At 43.9% G+C, this 20,382-nt stretch overlaps 1 protein-coding gene across 1 annotated transcript; it reads left to right on the top strand.

Moving 5' to 3' along the window:
• The first annotated feature begins 15,815 nt into the window (after positions 1-15,815).
• On the top strand, positions 15,816-17,523 carry LOC136539895 (transcription factor bHLH61-like). Its single transcript, XM_066531883.1, has 4 exons — positions 15,816-16,006; positions 16,226-16,354; positions 16,806-16,982; positions 17,097-17,523. Exons 1-4 carry the CDS (start codon positions 15,923-15,925, stop codon positions 17,193-17,195), a joined length of 489 nt encoding a protein of 162 aa, XP_066387980.1. The 5' UTR covers positions 15,816-15,922; the 3' UTR covers positions 17,196-17,523.
• The last annotated feature ends 2,859 nt before the right edge of the window (positions 17,524-20,382 follow it).

The raw sequence follows: 20,382 nt of genomic DNA, 5'->3' as shown, positions 1-20,382 counted from the left end.
ACCCTATGGGAAAAATCTGAGGAATATATGATATGCCATAAAAACTCCTTTAAACCTTATTGGAATATAAGGAGAAAATAGCATATTTATTTGTGATTTAAATAAACCACTATGTCATTGGTATCCCATTAAAAACCCCAATGGGGAAAAATATTGGAGATACGACATAAAGATAATCTCCCCTAAAAACCTTTCAGAAAAAATATGAGGAGCAATATAAAATGATATGTCGCTAAAACTCCTGTAAAAACCCAGTGGAAAAATTAGGAGAAAATATGACGACATATTATTGGTATTGCCTCTTGGATAACTCACATGAAAAACCTATTTCAGGGAAAAACCATGGATGAGTTGTGAGGGCAATATGTGTCTTTGATATTTTCCACAAAAACCCCGGTGGGGAAAATAGGAAATATGACACATGCTTATGTTAATATTACCTCATTAAAAACTTTAACAAGAAACCTTGTAAGTAAAACTTGTGAAAGAAAAGAGTATAATATGATGCTGGTACAGGTCAACATTTAGGAGATGTCTCCCCTGATTCTGGAACAATATGCTTAGTGATATTGCTCTTTATGTAACTATGTTTACATCTGTGTAACACAAGCGGAATTATCTTCATAGATAATTATAGGTGATTCAATTGAACCAATACCACATGACTGTTGTATGTGGTTAATCATTCTGCGAAGCCATACACATTCTCGTGATGCCTCGTATAGAGCAATAATTTCAGAATGATTAGTAGAGGTCGCCGTCAGAGTCTATTTAGAAGACTTCATGAAATAGCTGTACCTCCATGTAAGAATACAAATCCAGTTTGGGATGGAGGACCAGATAAGTAACCAGCATCCGTGTATCCAATCATATTGGGATCATGATTTCTCTTAAAGAATAAACCAAGATCCTTTGTGTCACTAAGATATCTGAGGATATGCTTCGCTCCCATCTAATGACGGTGAGTTAGATTTGCACTATGTCTAACTAGTATGTTCACTGCAAATGCGATATCAGGCCTGGTGCAATTTGCAAGATACATAAGTGCTCCAATGACACTAAGATATGGAACCTTGGTCCCAATATCTTTTCTCCAATATCTCGTGGTATAAATGGATCTTTCTCTATTTCTAAAGAACGAACAACCATCGATGTTTTGTTATGATATGATTTGTCTATATTGAATTTCTCCAATATTTTCTGGATATAGGCTGATTGATGCACTAAAATCCTTGAAGGACGGTGCTCAAGTTGTAAGCCTAGGCAATATTTGATCTTACCCAAATCCTCCATCTCGAATCCACATGATGAAATTGTATCTCAAATGATTGCATAATTATTTCTATATCATGATGATATCAAAATAACCAATATACGCAATCATGCTTAATTATACACAATGTATGTTGCGATTTGTATTTGGATTCAGAATATGAAGTCCATTGGGACTTATATGTCCGAATCTATCAAATTCATTTGATATGCCAATTATTGAATTTGGAAAACTTCATTTTCACACATACCATGGGGTATGTTATGCTGGGTCTCTGCGTGAAACCATATGCTACAAGCTCTCATTGTTCACCACCTTGCTTCTGAAAAGAAACTCTATGAGGGAAGATATTACTGTGGTAATACTTCTCATCATTGAACAAGAGCAATCTCCTTAATTGCCACCTTTTAGTTTGACCAAATTTGAGTGTGAAGACACTCTGCCTAGGACTTCTGGTCTGGATCCAGTAAGGTAAAAAAGCAATCTTTGAGGAGTATATGCCGCGACAATTTGTAGTCTTTAAATGATTGATTTGGTTCTTGAAATCAATATAGCATGTGAAAATATTAACCCTTTTGGACTCCGAGTCATTTCCCATATGGAGTCAGGGTGTTCCAATGTCCTAGGATCAGAATTTGGGTGCACCATTGATCCGGTGGATTTTGATCCGGGTTTTGAATGCTCATCCATTTTGGGTGTCTACCAACTTGACGTTGGCTTGGATTTACTGATTTGGAGGATATTGTCCTCGGTATCCTCGGACGCTTACTTGGAGCATTATCCTTAGGAGCGGCCGTACTTCTCCCCCTCTTCTTTGGAAGTGGGAGTTGAATGGTTTTAATTGGTACCTCTATTCTTTCGGACGCATTATAAGTAGGATAAGAGGATTTTGTGACACCCTTATTATCAGTAAATGTTTCTGGCAGATTCTTTGCAATATGATGCAAATATAAGATATTCTAAACGATTAGGTTTAGAATTTTTGGTACGTGGATGTGAGGATTGCTCTTTTGATTCCTGGCATTCTTAATGTGGTATAAATCTCCCCCTAATGCCTAGAATTATCCTCAAATATGATCAACATACGGGCAATTTATAAATCCCCTATAGAGTTACCTCTTGGGATCCCTAATACCCATTGGTATGTTGGGGTGGTGATATGGGTATGTGAAAACATACTCGATGCGCAGATGGGAAATATTTGGCTGCGGCCAAAGTTTCACGTACATACTGCAACGGAGGGAGTTTTATAAGTGCAGCTTGATGAATTTGAATTAACGATACGGTGTGTAAGGCCGCATGAAAACAACTTAGTTCTGGTAAATTACAATTCTATTTTAATATGTCATGCAATTTGATTCTCAATAAGAAACTCAATAAAAACCATTATTGGTATGGACATAAGGTACTTGATATATAGTACCCAAAAACCAAACTGTTCCATATAAAATGGATTTGATCCCACATCTAGGATAATTTGCTCTAAATTGAAGATTTCGAGCAATGAGTTTGGTATAGTGATGGTTCTCATGACTAAGAGACACACCTGGGACTATATGATGGATGCATAAATGTGCATTACATAGTATCTTTATGGTCCATAAAATGGTAAATAGAGTCACATGTATGTTCTTGAATTTCTTCAAGAAATGTAGTGGCTCATATTGATGCTATGACCAATAGAATTGACAATAATTCTCAAGTTATCTCTATAGTTGAATAACTAAGGCAAATGTGCCAAGTCATGTTGACATCAAGAGAGAGAATTATTTGTACGCAACATTGGATACAGGTTATGTATATGTAGTCAAATCCAACTGAGGATGTTTTGTTTAAGTATTGCCATATCCTGTTGTTAAGAGAAAAATACTCCTCTTAGTTGTCATCTTGGGGTTTCCATATGAAAACCACATTGACGGATATCTCTATAATTTTAATTGGGTACATTTTGGAATCAGAATACAAGAATGAATTCATGATTATTATTTGAGTACCAATAGGGAGTATGATAGTAGCACGATCAAAGCCCACTATCATGACATCACGTCAAGCGATTAACAAAATATTTCCTTGTCTCTATGTAAGAGTTTAGGAATATTTTGCTTCCCTATATATAGAGTTTGTGGTTGAACTATCCACTAGGCAAAATTCCTCTTTGCATTTGGATTGACTCCTCGTATAAGTCTATATATAGCATGAAGAATATAATGACATTCTTTGCAGATATATAGATTACATACAAGTTAATTAATGGAATATCAAATGTGATGGCACATTATTGTGATATTCAATTGAAATTGATGACAACATTTTATATTACAACACCAAAATGGGACGTAGATACTAGGTATCTTTGTAAATGGAAGATAAATTTGGTCTCCAAAATGGATCAAGCGAAGTAAATTCGATGATCGTGCTCTCCATGCTCATAAGACCCACTTACTAATTAAAGTGTTTGGTTGCTACTTGGTTTTTTCATAAAACTTGTTGTGAACAACTGGCCTTCCTGGTGGTGTCAGGTTGAAGATAGAAGTGTGCTTCATATCTTTATTACTGAGCCGGATATTTATGTCCAATGGATTTGTAATACCGATCAATTAAATGTTTCAAGGCATGACATTTCCAAGTTGTGTGGCTGTAACATACATAATTGGGACAAAATATGGTTCTATCATATTTGGGAAATGCCTTGACCCTAAAGAATGCACGGGGCTGCTACTTCTTTTTGCGTTAAATCTTACCATTAAAGTTCTATGGATGGCATTATTACATGGCATCGAACTTGTTATGATTCTGAAAATTCAATGTACTTCAGATGATAGAGCATCACTATAATGCTAATGATGATTCCTCGATAAGAGTTTATCATACACTTAGACCTGAAGTAATGTAGAATTAATCTAGAATACATATGGTAAGTCGCGGGAATCGCAAAACGCAATATAGAGGATATTTGGGAACAACATAATTCTATTCTCAAGTGGACTTAAGATCCTAGAGATAAAGTTGTGGCCAAACTTAGTCGGCATTGGGCTAGAATGACTGCCTTGTGTTGTTCATATCACCCATTAAGAGCTAGCCATATAGTGCTTTGATTTGCACCCATTGAGATACACATACGTGTGATCTGGATGTATATGGTGCTTTATTTCAATAAAACTCCATATTTAAATTGATCATAAGTGGTGATGCTCTCTTATGAGGAGCATCAAATATTGATATGAATCCATAGAACATCAGGTTTAACATTACGTCCATTTAGCCATGCTAGATAATAGTGACCATCAAGAGCAAGAGATCAAACTCTTTGCTGGCTATTATTCTAACAAGGTTTAAACCATAGATTTTCTGAATTTACGCTAAGGATAAATTTAAAATTGCTATGGTGATGCTTGTATTAATTAATGCAAAATAAATAGGAGACAAGATCTATCTCACTAATAGTGTAAACCTCATTTATGCTAACACATTAGAGGCTAGTCATCATAAAGATGTAGACCTCTAATAATATGGACATAGTCTGTTGAACAGTAGATGCCAAGTGGTGTATGCAATTTGTATAAACACATTTTAAGGTAATCATCAAAAGATTGATGTAGACCTTAGTTAATCCGCAAACGAATTGGGTACGCACGTTGAGGATAGTCACTAAGTTGTGGACTTAGTATAGATCCCGCAGTAGCAACTATGGTGCTACCTTGTGTATGGCCAATAGGAATGCTGATTAATGGTAGTCATCTTGTGAAAAGATGTAGACCATATGTTCTAATTTGTGATGTTGGGTATGCAAGTTGAGGAAAGTCACTAAGAACTTAGTGTAGATCCCACAGTAGCAACTATGACGCTACCTTGTGTATGGCCAACATATAATGTGAAACATTTGTGTTATATACAAATAATGAGGTAATACACTTAATGGATTTTGCATTAAAAATGTAAGCACTATAAGCTTTAAATAATAAAGCATAAAAGGGCTTAACATGAAATGAAAATTGCAAATAACAAAGTAATTGCAATATTAAGGTCATGATAGTAATACTACATGTTTATTGGGTTTGCCATTTTGGACAAACACTTTGAACAATGTAATAATTATACTACATGTTTATTAGGTTTGCCAATTTGGACAAACACTTTGAACATGCAATGTTAATAGCACATGTTTATTGGGTTTGCTAATTTGGACAAACTGCTTTGAACAGTACTAACAACAATTTTATTTGCTTATAAATTTAAAAATTTACGTTGAACCGATGGCTCAGAAGCAAACAAAACTTATCACTTATGCAATTTTTTTGAAGATCTGAGGATCCAGAATATATATTTGCATGCGGCAAATAAAGCATAGTGAAATATATTGTAGCCGAAAGACTACATTGTAAAGTACAGATAATAAGATCTGCGATTAACGTTTTAACCTGTGGGCTAAAACATTAAAAATGTATAGTACATAATTATCTAGAAGGATAATTATTTATATTACAGAAAATGCAAGATCTTTTCTGCAAAAGTGCATAACCATATCTCCTCCTCACGCACGGACGGTTTCATCGGAAACCATCGCTCGGCCTCCGGATGGATGGTTCCGTCGTTAGGATTGGAGAGTCCCACGGACGGTTGGCTCGCTCGGACCTCACAGTCGGACGGGCGGCGCCGTCGCCGATGCTATTTCTGGTCTGGAGGCCTGGCACGCGGATGTCGTGCACGGGGCTGTAGGCTAGGCACGCAGAACCGCCGTCATTGTGCACGACCGCGTGCCGCGCAAGAGCAACAGCCGAGCCAAGGCCGCTGGCCGCCAGCGCGAGGCCGCGCGGGGCCGCGGTCGCGGAGACCGTCGACCGCAAGGGCTGGGCGCGGGGTCTCCAGCCGCCGCCAGATGCAGGCTACAACCGCCTTGAAGCAGCCTGCCGCGAGTCCGGTCGTGTGGGCGCGCGAGCACGGCTGCCTGTGCTATCGAGCGCCGCTGCCGGCGGCCTTCGTGCCGATAGGAGCGCAAGGCCTGGTGCCGACCACCGCCGACACCGCACAGCCTGCAGTGGGCCATGCGTACATCCATGGGGTCGTGCTCGCCGACCTGTGGCCGCTCAATCGAAATCATCACATCTTCTGTCTTCACCATGAACTTGAGAGAACGGGATGCCACGACAGTAAACCGCCGCTCGCCGGTGAGGCCATGGTGCCTCCTGTTCTTCTCAGGAAAGAATATGAGTTGCAAAAAGCAACAGCCAGTCGACGGAGATCACAGCCTCCATCTTGGATACTTCTCCGTTCTCGACGTAGGCCTCTTCTATTATCCCGATCTTCTTTATCGACTTCTACCTCTCCCTTTCAGCGAGTGCAGAGAGAGCAAAACAGTGCTGATAACGTGTTAAGGCATAAATATAAATGAACAAGATTTTGAGAGAACTATCCCTTTCATTGATCTCTGAAATATATTTATACAAGTGAAGGGGTGTCACGAAGAGTCACGACTGTTCCCAAAAGACATGCCCTTTGGGACTACAACTAACTGTCTAATCATGTGTTTTGATGGATGAGATCACTTGTGAAAGAGACGCATGTTTGTCTGTAGACGTCCGTTCACGTATAGGTGTCGTTTCACAACAATTTCTTTTTCTTTAGGGAACACACACGGCTGGGCAGGCTACTACCCGGGTCGGCGGCGGAGCGAGATATGAGCAGAGCAGAGCAGGCATCCATCCATCAACCACCCTGAATGATCTGATCCTGGGGCGCCGCAAGGTGGCAGCCGCATCGATCGCTACAACGCTCTCGTGACAGACGGCTCCGCGTCGCCTGTGACCCGTGCTGCATGCGCCCGCCCGGGGACGAGGGCGATACATACGGATGCCATCAGCATCAGCTCGCTCTCGCACAGAACAAGCCAGCTAGGGACGACACAGCAAGCTGACGAAGCCACGGACAGACGGATGGATGGATCCCCGGCGCGGCAGACGTCGCGGCGCGCGGAGGCGGCAGGCAGGGCGTACGTCGTGCCATCACCCATGCATATGCATGCATGCTCCGCGCGCGGCCTAGCTAGCTAGCTAGTTCATTCACGCCCTTCACGGTTGCATTGCATGCCCCCAGCCCCGCGCGTCCGGCCAGGCGTGTCGTACGACCGTGGCAGGGCCAGCGCTTGTCGCCTCCCCGCACGGGAGCGCGGGTGCCTTGTTTTTCACCTGGCACCGTCGAGCCATCGGACGAACCCGGGAGGCCGGGAGCATGCACGGCGCTAGGCCAGCCGGTTCGTTTGGTCGTATTCGGTTTATAAGCCATAGCTTATCAACCAACAAACAATATTTTCTCACACCAAACTAATCAACAGTACTTTCAGTCATGACTTATAAGCCAACCAGCCCAAACGAATAAGACTATAGGGGGAGGACCCCTGACAGGTCGCCGCTTCCCCCCTGCCATGCGCCTCACGAGAGGGATTTGCGCGCGGCGCGAGGCTTGCTCACGTCCGTCGTCGTCGTCGGGGTCCGTCCTCGTCCTCGATCTCCCCCTGGCGTCGCGTCCGGCGTCCGGTCCTCGATCAGATCAGACGTGTAGTGCGGCCTCCAGACGCCAGCCGGCGGGCTTGGCCGCACGCAGGCAGCTGCTGCTCGTGAGGCGACAATTAGGGAGGCACTGCCGTGCCGGGGCTAGTCATTGCCCCCGCATGCATGCTGACCGACGAGACGTTCGGTTGAAACAGCTAGCTAGGCAGCAGCAGCAGCAGTGACAGCGCGCATCATCGTCCACGTGAAACCAACACGGGGTGCATCCGTGCATGTGCCTTGCAATCCAACGGCTCCATGTGGATACAGAACATATACTCCTATAGTAGCATCAATTGAGCAACAATGCACGCACGCACGCTGCTTGCTTGACGGACTGCATATTCAATTGTTCATTCGAAAACAAAACGGAGCGAATTACAACGGTGCCATACGAGTGTATATATTAGAGGAGGCTTTTTTTGCCTGATTGACTTTAATCATCAAATCTGTAATGCAATGAATGAAAGCAAAATCTGCTACCTGCGAATTGTCCTGCAGTGGTCGGCCAACACCTTTTGTGGCTCCAACATTGTACCCCTTGGCAGAGCAGAAACCATTGCAACACCCGGGGCCTCAACACAGATCCAAATCTTAGGAATCATTTCAGGTTTGAAACTAAATCCCCTAATCCAGAAACACCACACAGGTGGCAACATGGCAACCCTACAGGTCCACTACAAGGAAGCGGCTGAAAGTGAAAAAAACGCTCTCTTCAGTGAACAGTTCAGTTCAGTTGCCCATCCACCTTGCGAGACTGCTGAGTAGCGTTGTGATGAAATTAGACATGCTAGCACTCTTTCTGTTGGAGGTAACGGAGAAATAATCAGCCAGGGCAACTCTCCCAGGCGACTGCATTGCAATATATAGAGGATAAGTACTGCATTGATTACATACAGCTCACTAGAGCTTTAACTAGACAGAATAGCTGCCTGGGTACCCGCACAACTCTTGGGCTACCCAAGGACTTAATGACATAGATTTGCTACCTGAGGCGAGGAAGACGCCGGGGCGCTGGTTCCACGGCTGCGCCATTGTTGATGAGGTCCGAGTTCGTCGGATGCGGCGTTCTAGAGCGCCAAACGTGACATGAAGGGGTCGAGCAGGTACAGGAGCTCACCGTGATTCGATTGTAACGGAGCACGGCATCCAGGGAGGTCTCCGAGGCACGGTTCGTTCGTCGGCGGCTAGAGAGAGAAAGAGAGGGCGGGTGAGGAGAAATCTGGGAAAATCAAGGCCAAAACGATGAACCGATAGTACCTACGGTCGCGGGGGAGTACGATAGAGCTGCAGGTGGCATCGGAGACGGCGATTGAGCTCGGGACCGGGGATTGTCGTGCGGCGGTGGCGACTGGAGCGGCAAAGGAGAAAGGAGAAAGGGAGGTGCTCGGTTGGGGGCTTTATTAGGCCTAGGGTGCTGCGTGGATGGAAGGGGAGCTGGGGGAGCGGCGATTACCTGCCATACGGACGCTTTCCATGTGGCGCGGTGGACCGGTGACTTGCCATTCGGGGGGCGCCATCGGCGGTGAGGAAGGAAGGAATGCGTTGGTGAAGAAAGGAAAGGAAGAGGAGGCGCTAACACGCGGGGCCAGGTTGCCAGAGAAAGGGAGGGAGCAGACGCATGGCCGTGGGCGTTGAAGGCCGAGCGTCGTGCGGGTGAAGGCCAAGCGGGCCGTAGCCTTGTGCGTGCGAGCGGTGCGGAGGAAGGGCACCGAGCAGGCTGAGCAGAGCGAGCCGCCAAGCGGTGGGCCGGTGACTTGCGCGGAGGGAGGAAGCGGGAAAGAAAACAGCGGGCCGGAGCTAGCAGCGCAGTGAGAGGGAAAGACGGCTTGTGGGCGGATGGCTGGCGTGGGCGCGCGGGGCAGGCCTAGTGGTTGCAGCGCCGAGCTAAGGGGCCAGCGGGGACGCAACAGGCACGCGTGGAGAGTGGGCCACCGAGCAGGCCGGAATGGGCCGCGCGCAGGAACGGGAAAGAGGGGAAGGGAGGAGCGGCTGGGCTGCCGAGCAGCGGGCTGAGGCCGGGAAAGGAAGTGAAGGGCCGGGCTTGTGCTGGGCTGAAAGGAGGAAAGAAGGATATTTTTTCCAATTCAAATTCTTTTTCCTATTTAGTTTCCAATTCCAAGCCAATTTCAAAATAAATTCAAGTATGTTTTCAATATACTTTTCATCTCAAATATAAATGAGAAATTTTGGTAAGTTTCCAAAAATAAATTTTACAACTTTTGAAATACTTTTATTTTCTAATTTTCTTTTCTTTCTTTTCTTTTATTTCAAAGCCATTTTCAAACTCTTTTCAAAAGCATTTTAACCATTTTGACTTTTAAACTAAAACCACTCAACCAATAAAATTAAATGCAATAGCATGTATGCATCAAACATATTGGTACCTTATAATGTATTTTAATTTAATGAAAATTTTTATTTTGCCTATATTTCATGTGCACAAAAAATTCATAAATAAATCATTTTAGCTCTATTTTAAAAGAGGTAAATTTTATGGTGTTACATGTCTCCACACGGGTAACTACCTGCCCCAAACGATGACGATTACAACTTCAACGCGAGCACATATGATGGACAGTTCTATCAAGAAGATGGGCTACCAGGCACGTTTGAGATAGTCTTACCCGAAGCGATCGAAATGGAAGTAGACAATGAAACAGAGGATGACGAGGTTGATGGAGATGTGGTGCAAAATGCCAAAGACATAGAAATGCTTGACCGATTAAGGCTAGGCAATGACGACGAAGACAACATAGAACCTTTAGATAGTGTTGCCCATTTGGACAATTTTGACAGTGATGACGACACCTATGATCCTAATCATGAAGATTATTCCTAATACATGTAATACTATGTTTGTTTTAGTTTGTGTTTTCTTTATTTATTTGAATCTATTTCTAATATATATACTAATAAGTCTTGTTCATTCTTTATGATTGCAGGTGATGGCGAGTAGCCATCCACGACATGAGACGGCCTCCCTTTACGGGAGACCATGCCCTCCTGTTTCAGACGAGGGGTCGGGGTCAGGGGTAGCGTCCATAGGAGGTCAGAGGAGGAGGACCAGGGTTAGCAGGAGGAAGCAGACTCCTTCCCCGCCATTTTTAGACGAGGTGATGGAGGAGGAGCACGTGACAGCCACGCCCAAGGATGAGGTCGAGGACGAGGATGTCCGATAGACCGAGGACGAGGCAGCCGAGGGATGAAGCGGCCGAGGACGAGGCCACCGAGGGCGACAGTTCCGCTACCCCGACTTTCTACCAGCGAGGTCTCGCGAGCCTCCCTCAGCCTCCGCTTCCTCGCAAACCGGGCACTAATTTGCCCTATGACAAGAGGTAAGTAACATAGATGTTATCATAACTACTTCATATGATAATGTTGGAAATCAAAGAGGAACTGATAAATTTTCTTAATCACTTGTGTAGGGCTTGGTTGGTTTTATTGGGTACTCCTGCACGCTCCGCCATGAGCATCCTTGGTGTTTTGTGCAGGGAAATGGTACCCCGACCTTGTGAACGGTGTCCGAGGACGTGCGGGAGCGGCCTACACGTGGGACAGGTACCCAGTTGGCCCCTGATGACAGGTACCGCAACAAGCAGGAGCGGATACTGGCGAAGTTTTGGGTAAGTCTCTCTCGCACAACATTTTCATTGGACAAGTCTTTTATTGAAATAATGAATGGATATATTGGTTTTGTATGCAGAGGTATTTCAAGCCGGAAGAAGGACTTGAGGCCCAGGTTGGATCAGGCGGCTGCCGCCGCCTGTAGGAAGCACGTCACCGACATGCACCATGAGGCGCGCGTGCAGGCCCACAGAGACTACTACGCCGTGGTGTTGAAGCAGTCCATCAGCAAGCCTGATGCAAGACAGGTGGAGCTGTCCTAGGCCCAGTACCTTGAGGTAGACGAAAAACATTAATAATGATTCATTTTGAGATTAAGTCGATTTAATTTTATCTTTTTCTATGTCAAATAATCGATGACTTGTAGGTGATTCCCTGGTGGTGCCGATCCAACTCCGTGTGCTGGGAGATGATCGTGGACAGGTGGTTGTCCAACGACTTCGCTGAGAACCACGCGAGGCAGCGGGACCAGCGTCTGCTGAGGCGAGGTGCTACTCACCATCAAGGCAGCCGTAGCCTCCCCGCCTACAAAACAAGCATATGTAAGTGATTTCTTTTATCTTATTTGACACTGAGTTCTGCCTTATTTCTCACCATCTTGCCGTCTTACTCGTAGGAGAATGCACACCCGGGCGTGGAGGTCTCGGAGTTCTCTGCGTGGGCTATGTCCCACATGGGCAGAGCGTCTTCCTCTGTCTCCTTCGACCCGTCTGCCCCGCGCGAGGTGTACTCCGACCTGACCGTGCACACTAAGGTCCAAGAGTACACCTCAAAGGTGAGGGAGGTCCATGGGGAAGATTACGATGTGCGCCACTGAGCCCATTGATACAGAGACCATCATGAGGCTAGGAGGAGGCAAGAAGCATGGGGTGGCTGTGGATTGCCGACGGCGCCATCGACTCCACCACTGTTCCCTCTCTCGACGTGCTCCGAGCACGGAGCACGAGCTCCAGCCAGCCCATACGCCCACGGCCTACTCCGTCACTGCAGCGGGTCGACGCTCTCGAGATACGTCCTGTTTTACTCATCGTATGTTCATCTTTGCACACCTAAGTTATATTTGCATTACTAAACATTGAAGTTTGTATTGCAGGCCGAGCTGCAGGCCCAGAAGCTCATGGTCGAGGCTCAGAGCGCGCAGCTGTAGGCCCAGAGGGAAGCGTTCGCGGCCCAAGAGAGGAGGATGCAAGAAATGGAGGCCTTCATGCGGAGTGTCCAGCAAGGGGGTGTACCTTTGCCGTTGGCAGCTCCTCCACCGCCTACTCCTACAGCCACTCCTGTAAGTATGAAAGTTCAGTCTTACTAGATGCTTCCTTGACATACAACCATGGTTGACATACAACTTACTAGATGCTTGACATAGAAACTTACTAGATGCTTGACATAGAAACTTACTAGATGCTTGACATAGAAACTTACTACATGCTTGCACTAGCTATGACATACAACCATGCTTGACATTCTCAATTTACTAGATGCTTGACATAGAAACTTACTAGATGCTTGCACTAGCTATGACATACACCAATGCTTCACATAGAAACTTACTAGATGAATCTCATACATGCAACCTCTTATCCTTTTTGCAGCTTTCGTCGGTGGGTTCGAATAACTCCGCTCATGCGTCACCGAATGATGGAGCCTTTGCTTCACCATCGTGTCATAGGCCGCCTTTTTGAGGAGTTGTGCTTCGTCATGTGCTTGAACTTGAGCTTCACTTGTGGTTGTGACTTGTGCTTGGACTTGATGGACTGTGGTTGTGAATTTGTGACTTGTGGTTGCGATATGTTGTTATTTGAGTTTGTGGTTGTGATATAATGTGTGAAAATGGTTTCGTTGTGATATATATGTGATTATTGTGATGTTTGTGATATATATGTGACATGTGATATATATATTTGAACTGTTTGTGTCAGTGGAATGCAAAAAACAAAAAAAATTGCAATTTCGGTTGATTTGCCGAGTGCAATGGTCATGGCACTCGGCAAAGTTGGGAAACTTTGCCGAGTGCTAGGACATTGCACTCGGCAAAGATTTTTTTTTAAAGCAAAAAAATCTTTGCCGAGTGCCAAGCTGGGGAGGCACTCAGCAAAGAGCTTTTTAAAAAAATTAAAAAATAGCTTTGCCGAGTGCGCGCCGCCGTGGCACTCGGGAAAGAGTTTTTTTTAAAAAATAATAAAAAATGTTTTTGCCGAGTGCCTTGCCGCCGCGGCACTCGGCAAAGAGTTTTTGAAAAAAAATAAAAAATGTCTTTGCCGAGTGCCCTAACTGTCGGCACTCGGCAAAGGCGCCGTCAACGGAGCAGCTCCGTTGATGGCTGCTTTTCTTTGCCGAGTGCCGCCGTTGGCACTTGAAAAAGGCTTTGCCGAGTGCCCAACAAATGGCTCTCGGCAAAGAGCCTCTTTGCCGTTAAATTTTTTTCCGGTGGCTCTTTGCCGAGGGCTGTACTCGGCAAAGCCTTTGCCAAGGGCTTTTGGGCCTTTGCCGAGTGTCCTGGGCCCTCGACAAAAAGGGCGCCTCCGGTAGTGGTACCCCATTTTGGTTGGGCCTCATCTTCACCAGCTTCGGCCCACCTAGTGGTAATGAGCTCTTATTGGGACGGTGAGGTGCCCTGGGTCCATATCACCGACATTAACATATTTGTTTACTACCGAGAGCATATTATACATTTTATAGATGCCCTGTTTCTGTTTGAAAAGCGTTGTTTTGATTTGAACCTCGGTTCTTTTCAATGGTTGTTGTGAGTACCCTACGTGTGTGTTTGTGTCAATCTATGTATACCATCACCTCAAGTTGTTCATATAGCGGCCAGAGGATAATGATATCGCTTCTTTTATATGCACTGCGGAACGTACGTAATCTTGTCGTGCATGCAGGTTCCTTTAACCCAGGCAAACTCGACATATGACGCAGACGGAATGCACTGGCCGAATTATATCCATGTCTGTCTTCTAGCTAGCTACACGATAACACGAATGACCTTATTAGCTTGTCTCGCCAAACTCTTCTTGCCTTATCTCTCTAGTAATGCGTTTGAGCACTGCAGAGCCCACAACTTGCCTTGCCGATCACGAGCTGTGCAGTATAAAATTGTACTTATTGCACGTACACGAACACATAAACCTTTTACTGATTATTAAGCCATTGGCTCTCCCGCGGCCGTAAAATAATCATGGGGAGAATATACATACGTCCATACAAGAAATATATATATGCACTGTCATCTTTAATTTAGAGTAAATTGGATAGCCGATCCTTAAAGTGTTATGCGATTCTTATCTAGATCCCCAAACTATTGAATCATCTATTTGACTCCCTAATGTATCTAAGTGATCTCATCCAGGTCCAAAATACTTTAGGGGCCATTCCATGCATGTCATCTACTTATCTGTAGCTACGTTTTAGTAGAAAACAAGAAAAAACTTAACAGTTAACACACGAAAAAATATGAAGATCTTTCATGGAAAGCCGTATTTTGTTGCACTAGGCTCCAACATTTCATAGGTATTTACTGAGTTGCAAGTACCGACTAGTCCAACCTGAAAGCCTAAGCTAATTTAATAGGGAATTCACTTCTTAGGGCAGTTCCAATCTAAAAACTATGAAATGTTTTCTTTACTTGCGAAGTCGTGTGGACACTACACATAGAAATTATACTTTTAATGGATGGTTTCTTCAAAAAAAAAATTTATCCAATCACATCTCTTCTCTCTCCTATCATCTACTTATCGCATCTATTTATATCTTGGTTCTCATGTATACATAGTTTCTTTTCTTTGTTAATTTCATTGTCACATCGCCATTTTACTTAGTTAGCACCTTATTAATTAATGAATAATGAATATAGAAAGCATCATAGTTTCTGGGTTGGGACTACCTTTAACTTTACCACTTGCTCATGATCGAGGAGGCTACTTTTCATGCCTTGAACGTGAAAGTAGGAGTCAACAAGAATTAATTATTTTTATTTAATTCTGTTTGCTTGGATTTGAAGTTCAGACTTGTGGCCCGACCTAAATACTGAGTAGTTGCATGCACCGGCTTGCTAGTTCAACCCAAAAGCCGCCCTCGGTATATGAAGAGATTTGACGTGTCCTGTGTTAAGTTTCAAATGTTTTTCTTCCCGGTTCCTTTTTCACTATTGTGTTTTTCTAAAGAAAAAGAAAGAATATATGCATATCTACCCATGAAGCAGCAGGATAGCAACAGAAGAACAATAAGGTCACGTGAGTGCCCACTGCCCACGGGCCACGGGGACCGGGAGACCACGACTATATAGATATGGGGATCGAGTCCGTCGTTCTTGGTCCTCCATTCAAGCTCCACACACCTATACTTCTCTCTCTCTCTCTCTCTCTCTCTCTCTCTCTCTCTCTCTCCTCTCTCTCTCTCTCTCTCTCTCTTGCTTCCATATATTGGGCAAGCTGTGAGGCGGCCGTCGTGTGACTTTGTAGAGTGAGAGACTAGCTCGGAGAGAGAGATGATGTCAAGGGAGCGCAAGAAGCAGGCGGCTGCTCTTCAGGAGAAACTGAAGATCCTCCGCTCCATCACCCATTCCCACGCTGTATAACACAATCTCCTTACTCAACCTTTATTTGCTTCCTCTTCTTCCTTCTTGATATTTTCCCCAATTCTTTTCACTGCTCTTTAGAATTCAACAACGTTTGAATGATATATGCATGAGAAATGCATCCATCGTCACTTGTGCAACCTTCTCGTTAGTTGTTGCATTAGCTACAATTAATACCTCTCCTGCTCTCTGAATCGATCCATATATACGCAGTTGAGCAACACATCAATAATCATGGACGCGTCAGCCTACATCAAGGAGTTGAAGCAGAAGGTGGTGAGGCTGAACCAGGAGATTGCCTGCGCGCAAGACGCGCTGAGACACAAGTCGTCCTATCCGACGGTATATATTATCTCAATCACATCGCATATATTTATCATGTAGACGTACGGTACTAGCTAGATATACATGGAAAGAAATCACCATGCACATATAAGAGGTATACACAATAGATATATGGTGATATATCCCATCTTATTAACAGTAATACTACATATAGAACCAGTAAAAGAAGCAGCAGTGTATATATATAGTAGTACTGCTGCATACTGCATGCCCCAGCAGTTCACATGCTAACCAATCGATGAAGTTTGGGTTCAGCCACCAGTAGGATCAGCATAGGAGTAGGAGTAATTCACATGCGTCGACGGCGAGGGCGTCTGCTTCATTCCATGCATGTCGTCTGCATTATTCAGTCAGTTGATCAGCAGCTAGCTAGCGTTGATTGCTCAATGATGATCGAAACGGGCCGGCCGGGTGGACCGCCGGATCGGATGCAAATCATGCAATGCAGGTGACCGTGGAAACCCTAGGAGTGCAGGGGTCGTTCCTCGTCAACGTGTTCTCCGACAAGAGCTGCCCGGGGCTGCTCGTCTCCGTCCTGGAAGCCTTCGACGAGCTGGGGCTCAGCGTCCTCCAGGCCACCGCCTCCTGCGCCGACTCCTTCCGCCTCGAGGCTGTGGGCGGAGAGGTACGAAATTAAGCACAAATCGTCGTCGTCGGATGTTGATATGGTTAATTATCGTCGTGTCATGTTGGCCTGAGGATTCTCTCTCTCACTGGTGGCCTGCCTGTGTGCACGCAGAACGTGGCGGACAACGTGGACGAGCACGTCGTGAAGCAGGCCGTCCTGAAGGCCGTCAGGAACTGCTCCGAGAGCGGCAGCGAGCAGGACGAGGAGTAGCAGGCAGGCTGATGAGCGCGTAAGCACACACAAGCCTCTACTTGCATTGGTCGTCCTCATGTCCTGGCTGTGGCTGGACCGCATGTGTAGTGTGGTCTCAAGGATACATGAAGCCGAGACCCCTTGTATGCTAGTAGCTCCGTTTCTCAGCTCCCTAGCTCGCTTTAATTTGATTTTTTATTTTTTATTTATGCTTCTATTTCCTCGATCTATCTATCTATCGGTGGCAAGATGAAATAGCTGGTCCTCCCTAGCGAGTGTTGTCTGTCGTGCTGATGATCCGGTGATCGAATTCGTTCGTAGCAGCACCATTTCCTGTGTAATAGTATTATTAGGGGGGAACTCCGTAATTTACATATATATAATATATGTCTATGATGACAATAAGATCGATCAAGCATGCATGATTAATATATATCTATGATGACAATAAGATCGATCAAGCATGCATGATGTAAGAATGTTCATATATACCCTCGATCTGCTAACAGATCAATCCATCATGAGATGAAATCAAGATGAAATATGAACTTCTGGAAAAGACTGAACATGAACAAAAGTAGATAGCAGTTAGTTGTAACACATGCCGATACGCATTTTGGTTCCCTTCCCTAACTAATAATTGTTCCTGTGTTTATGGAATCTCATGAACGTACGCGGTGGTTAATTGCTCCTGGTAAGTCGGCAGCTCGATCGACCTATCTAGCTGCTAGTCCCTGAAACATATACAGTGCTGAAGAAGAGCATCGATGAGATATACTCCGTGCTACTAGTAGTACAGTACTACGTCGGATTAGATATTTTATTAATTATACAAAGTTGATTGATCTGCCCAAACAAAAAATTGTACAGGGTGCACACCGTGGCGGAGCTTATTTAAAAAAGGCAGTAGTCACGGGTTCCAAAAACACAGGAAGGCAGCCAATGGGACGACGATGGCCTGGAGGCCCCAGCAGATGGATCGGAGGCTTGGTAGTCATTCGGGTCTCTCAGCTCCCTCCCAACAAACAAACACCTGCGCGACGAGATGGACATGGAGGTAGCAGCGCTAGCGTCGCTCTCGCCGTGACCGTGAGATCTATCGACGATATGATGCCCAAAGCAAGGGAAGCAGTTATTTTAAAAGCTGCGGTGGCGGTGCCATTTCTGTTAAGGCGTAAATGTAAATGAACAAGATTTTAGGAGAACTATTATTTTCATTTATCTTTGAAATATATTTATACAAGTGAAGGGGTATCACAAAGAGTCACGACTGTTCCCAAAAGACATGCCTTTGGAACTACAACTAACTGTCTAATCCTGTGTTTGATGGATGAGATCGCTCGTGAAGAGACGTCTGTTCGTCTGTAGATGTCCGTTCACGTATAGGTGTCGTTTCACAACACTCCCCCTTGATCGAATCTTCCTTGAGATCAATGCAGCTGTAAGCTGAAATTTCTCGAAAAACCCTATGGGAAAAATCTGAGGAATATATGATATGCCATAAAAACTCCTTTAAACCTTATTGGAATATAAGGAGAAAATAACATATTTATTTGTGATTTAAATAAACCACTGTGTCATTGGTATCCCATTAAAAACCCCAATGGGGAAAAATATTGGAGATACGACATAAAGATAACTCCCCTAAAAACCTTTCAGAAAAAATATGAGGAGCAATATAAAATGATATGTCGCTAAAACTCCTGTAAAAACTCAGTGGGAAAATTAGGAGAAAATATGACGACATATTATTGGTATTGCCTCTTGGATAACTCACATAAAAAACCATTTCAGGGAAAAACCATGGATGAGTTGTGAGGGCAATATGTGTCTTTGATATTTTCCACAAAAACCCCGGTGGGGAAAATAGAAAATATGACACATGCTTATGTTAATGTTACCTCATTAAAAACTTTAACAAGAAACCTTGTAAGTAAAACTTGTGAAAGAAAAGAGTATAATATGATGCTGGTACAGGTCAACATTTAGGAGATGTCTCCCCCTGATTCTGGAACAATATGCTTAGTGATATTGCTTTTTATGTAACATGTTTACATCTGTGTAACACAAGCGGATTTATCTTCATAGATAATTGTAGGTGATTCAATTGAACCAATACCACATGACTGTTGTATGTGGTTAATCATTCTGCGAAGCCATACACATTCTCGTGATGCCTCGTATAGAGCAATAATTTCAGAATGATTAGTAGAGGTCACCGTCAGAGTCTATTTAGAAGACTTCATGAAATAGCTGTACCTTCATGTAAGAATACAAATCCAGTTTGGAATGGGGACCAGATAAGTAACCAGCATCCGTGTATCCAATCATATTGGGATCATGATTTCTCTTAAAGAATAAACCAAAATCATTTATGTCACTAAGATATCTGAGGATATGCTTCGCTCCCATCTAATGACGGTGAGTTGGATTTGCACTATGTCTAACTAGTATGTTCACTGCAAATGCGATATCAGGCCTGGTGCAATTTGCAAGATACATAAGTGCTCCAATGATACTAAGATATGGAACCTTGGTCCTAATATCTTTTCTCCAATATCTCGTGGTATAAATGAATCTTTCTCTATTTCTAAAGAACAAACAACCATCGATGTTTTGTTATGATATGATTTGTCTATATTGAATTTCTCCAATATTTTCTGGATATAGGCTGATTGATGCACTAAAATCCCTGAAGGACGGTGCTCAAGTTGTAAGCCTAGGCAATTTTGGTCTTACCTAAATCCTCCATCTCGAATCCACATGATGAAAATTGTATCTCAAATGATTGCATAATTATTTCTATATCATGATGATATCAAAATAACCAATATACGCAATCATGCTTAATTATACACAATGTATGTTGCGATTTGTATTTGGATTCAGAATATGAAGTCCATTGGGACTTATACGTCCGAATCTATCAAATTCATTTGATATGTCAATTATTGAATTTGGAAAACTTCATTTTCACACACACCATGGGGTATGTTATGCTGGGTCTCTATGTGAAACCATATGCTACAAGCTCTCATTGTTCACCACCTTCCTTCTGAAAAGAAACTCTATGAGGGAAGATATTACTGTGGTAATACTTCTCATCATTGAACAAGAGCAATCTTCTTAATTGACACCTTTTAGTTTGACCAAATTTGAGTGTGAAGACACTCTGCCTGTGACTTCTGGTCTAGATCTAGTAAGG

Source organism: Miscanthus floridulus, chromosome 2 (genome assembly GCF_019320115.1).
Source record: "Miscanthus floridulus cultivar M001 chromosome 2, ASM1932011v1, whole genome shotgun sequence".
Taxonomy (NCBI): Eukaryota; Viridiplantae; Streptophyta; class Magnoliopsida; order Poales; family Poaceae; genus Miscanthus; species Miscanthus floridulus.
This window is presented reverse-complemented; position numbering and strand designations above follow the sequence as displayed.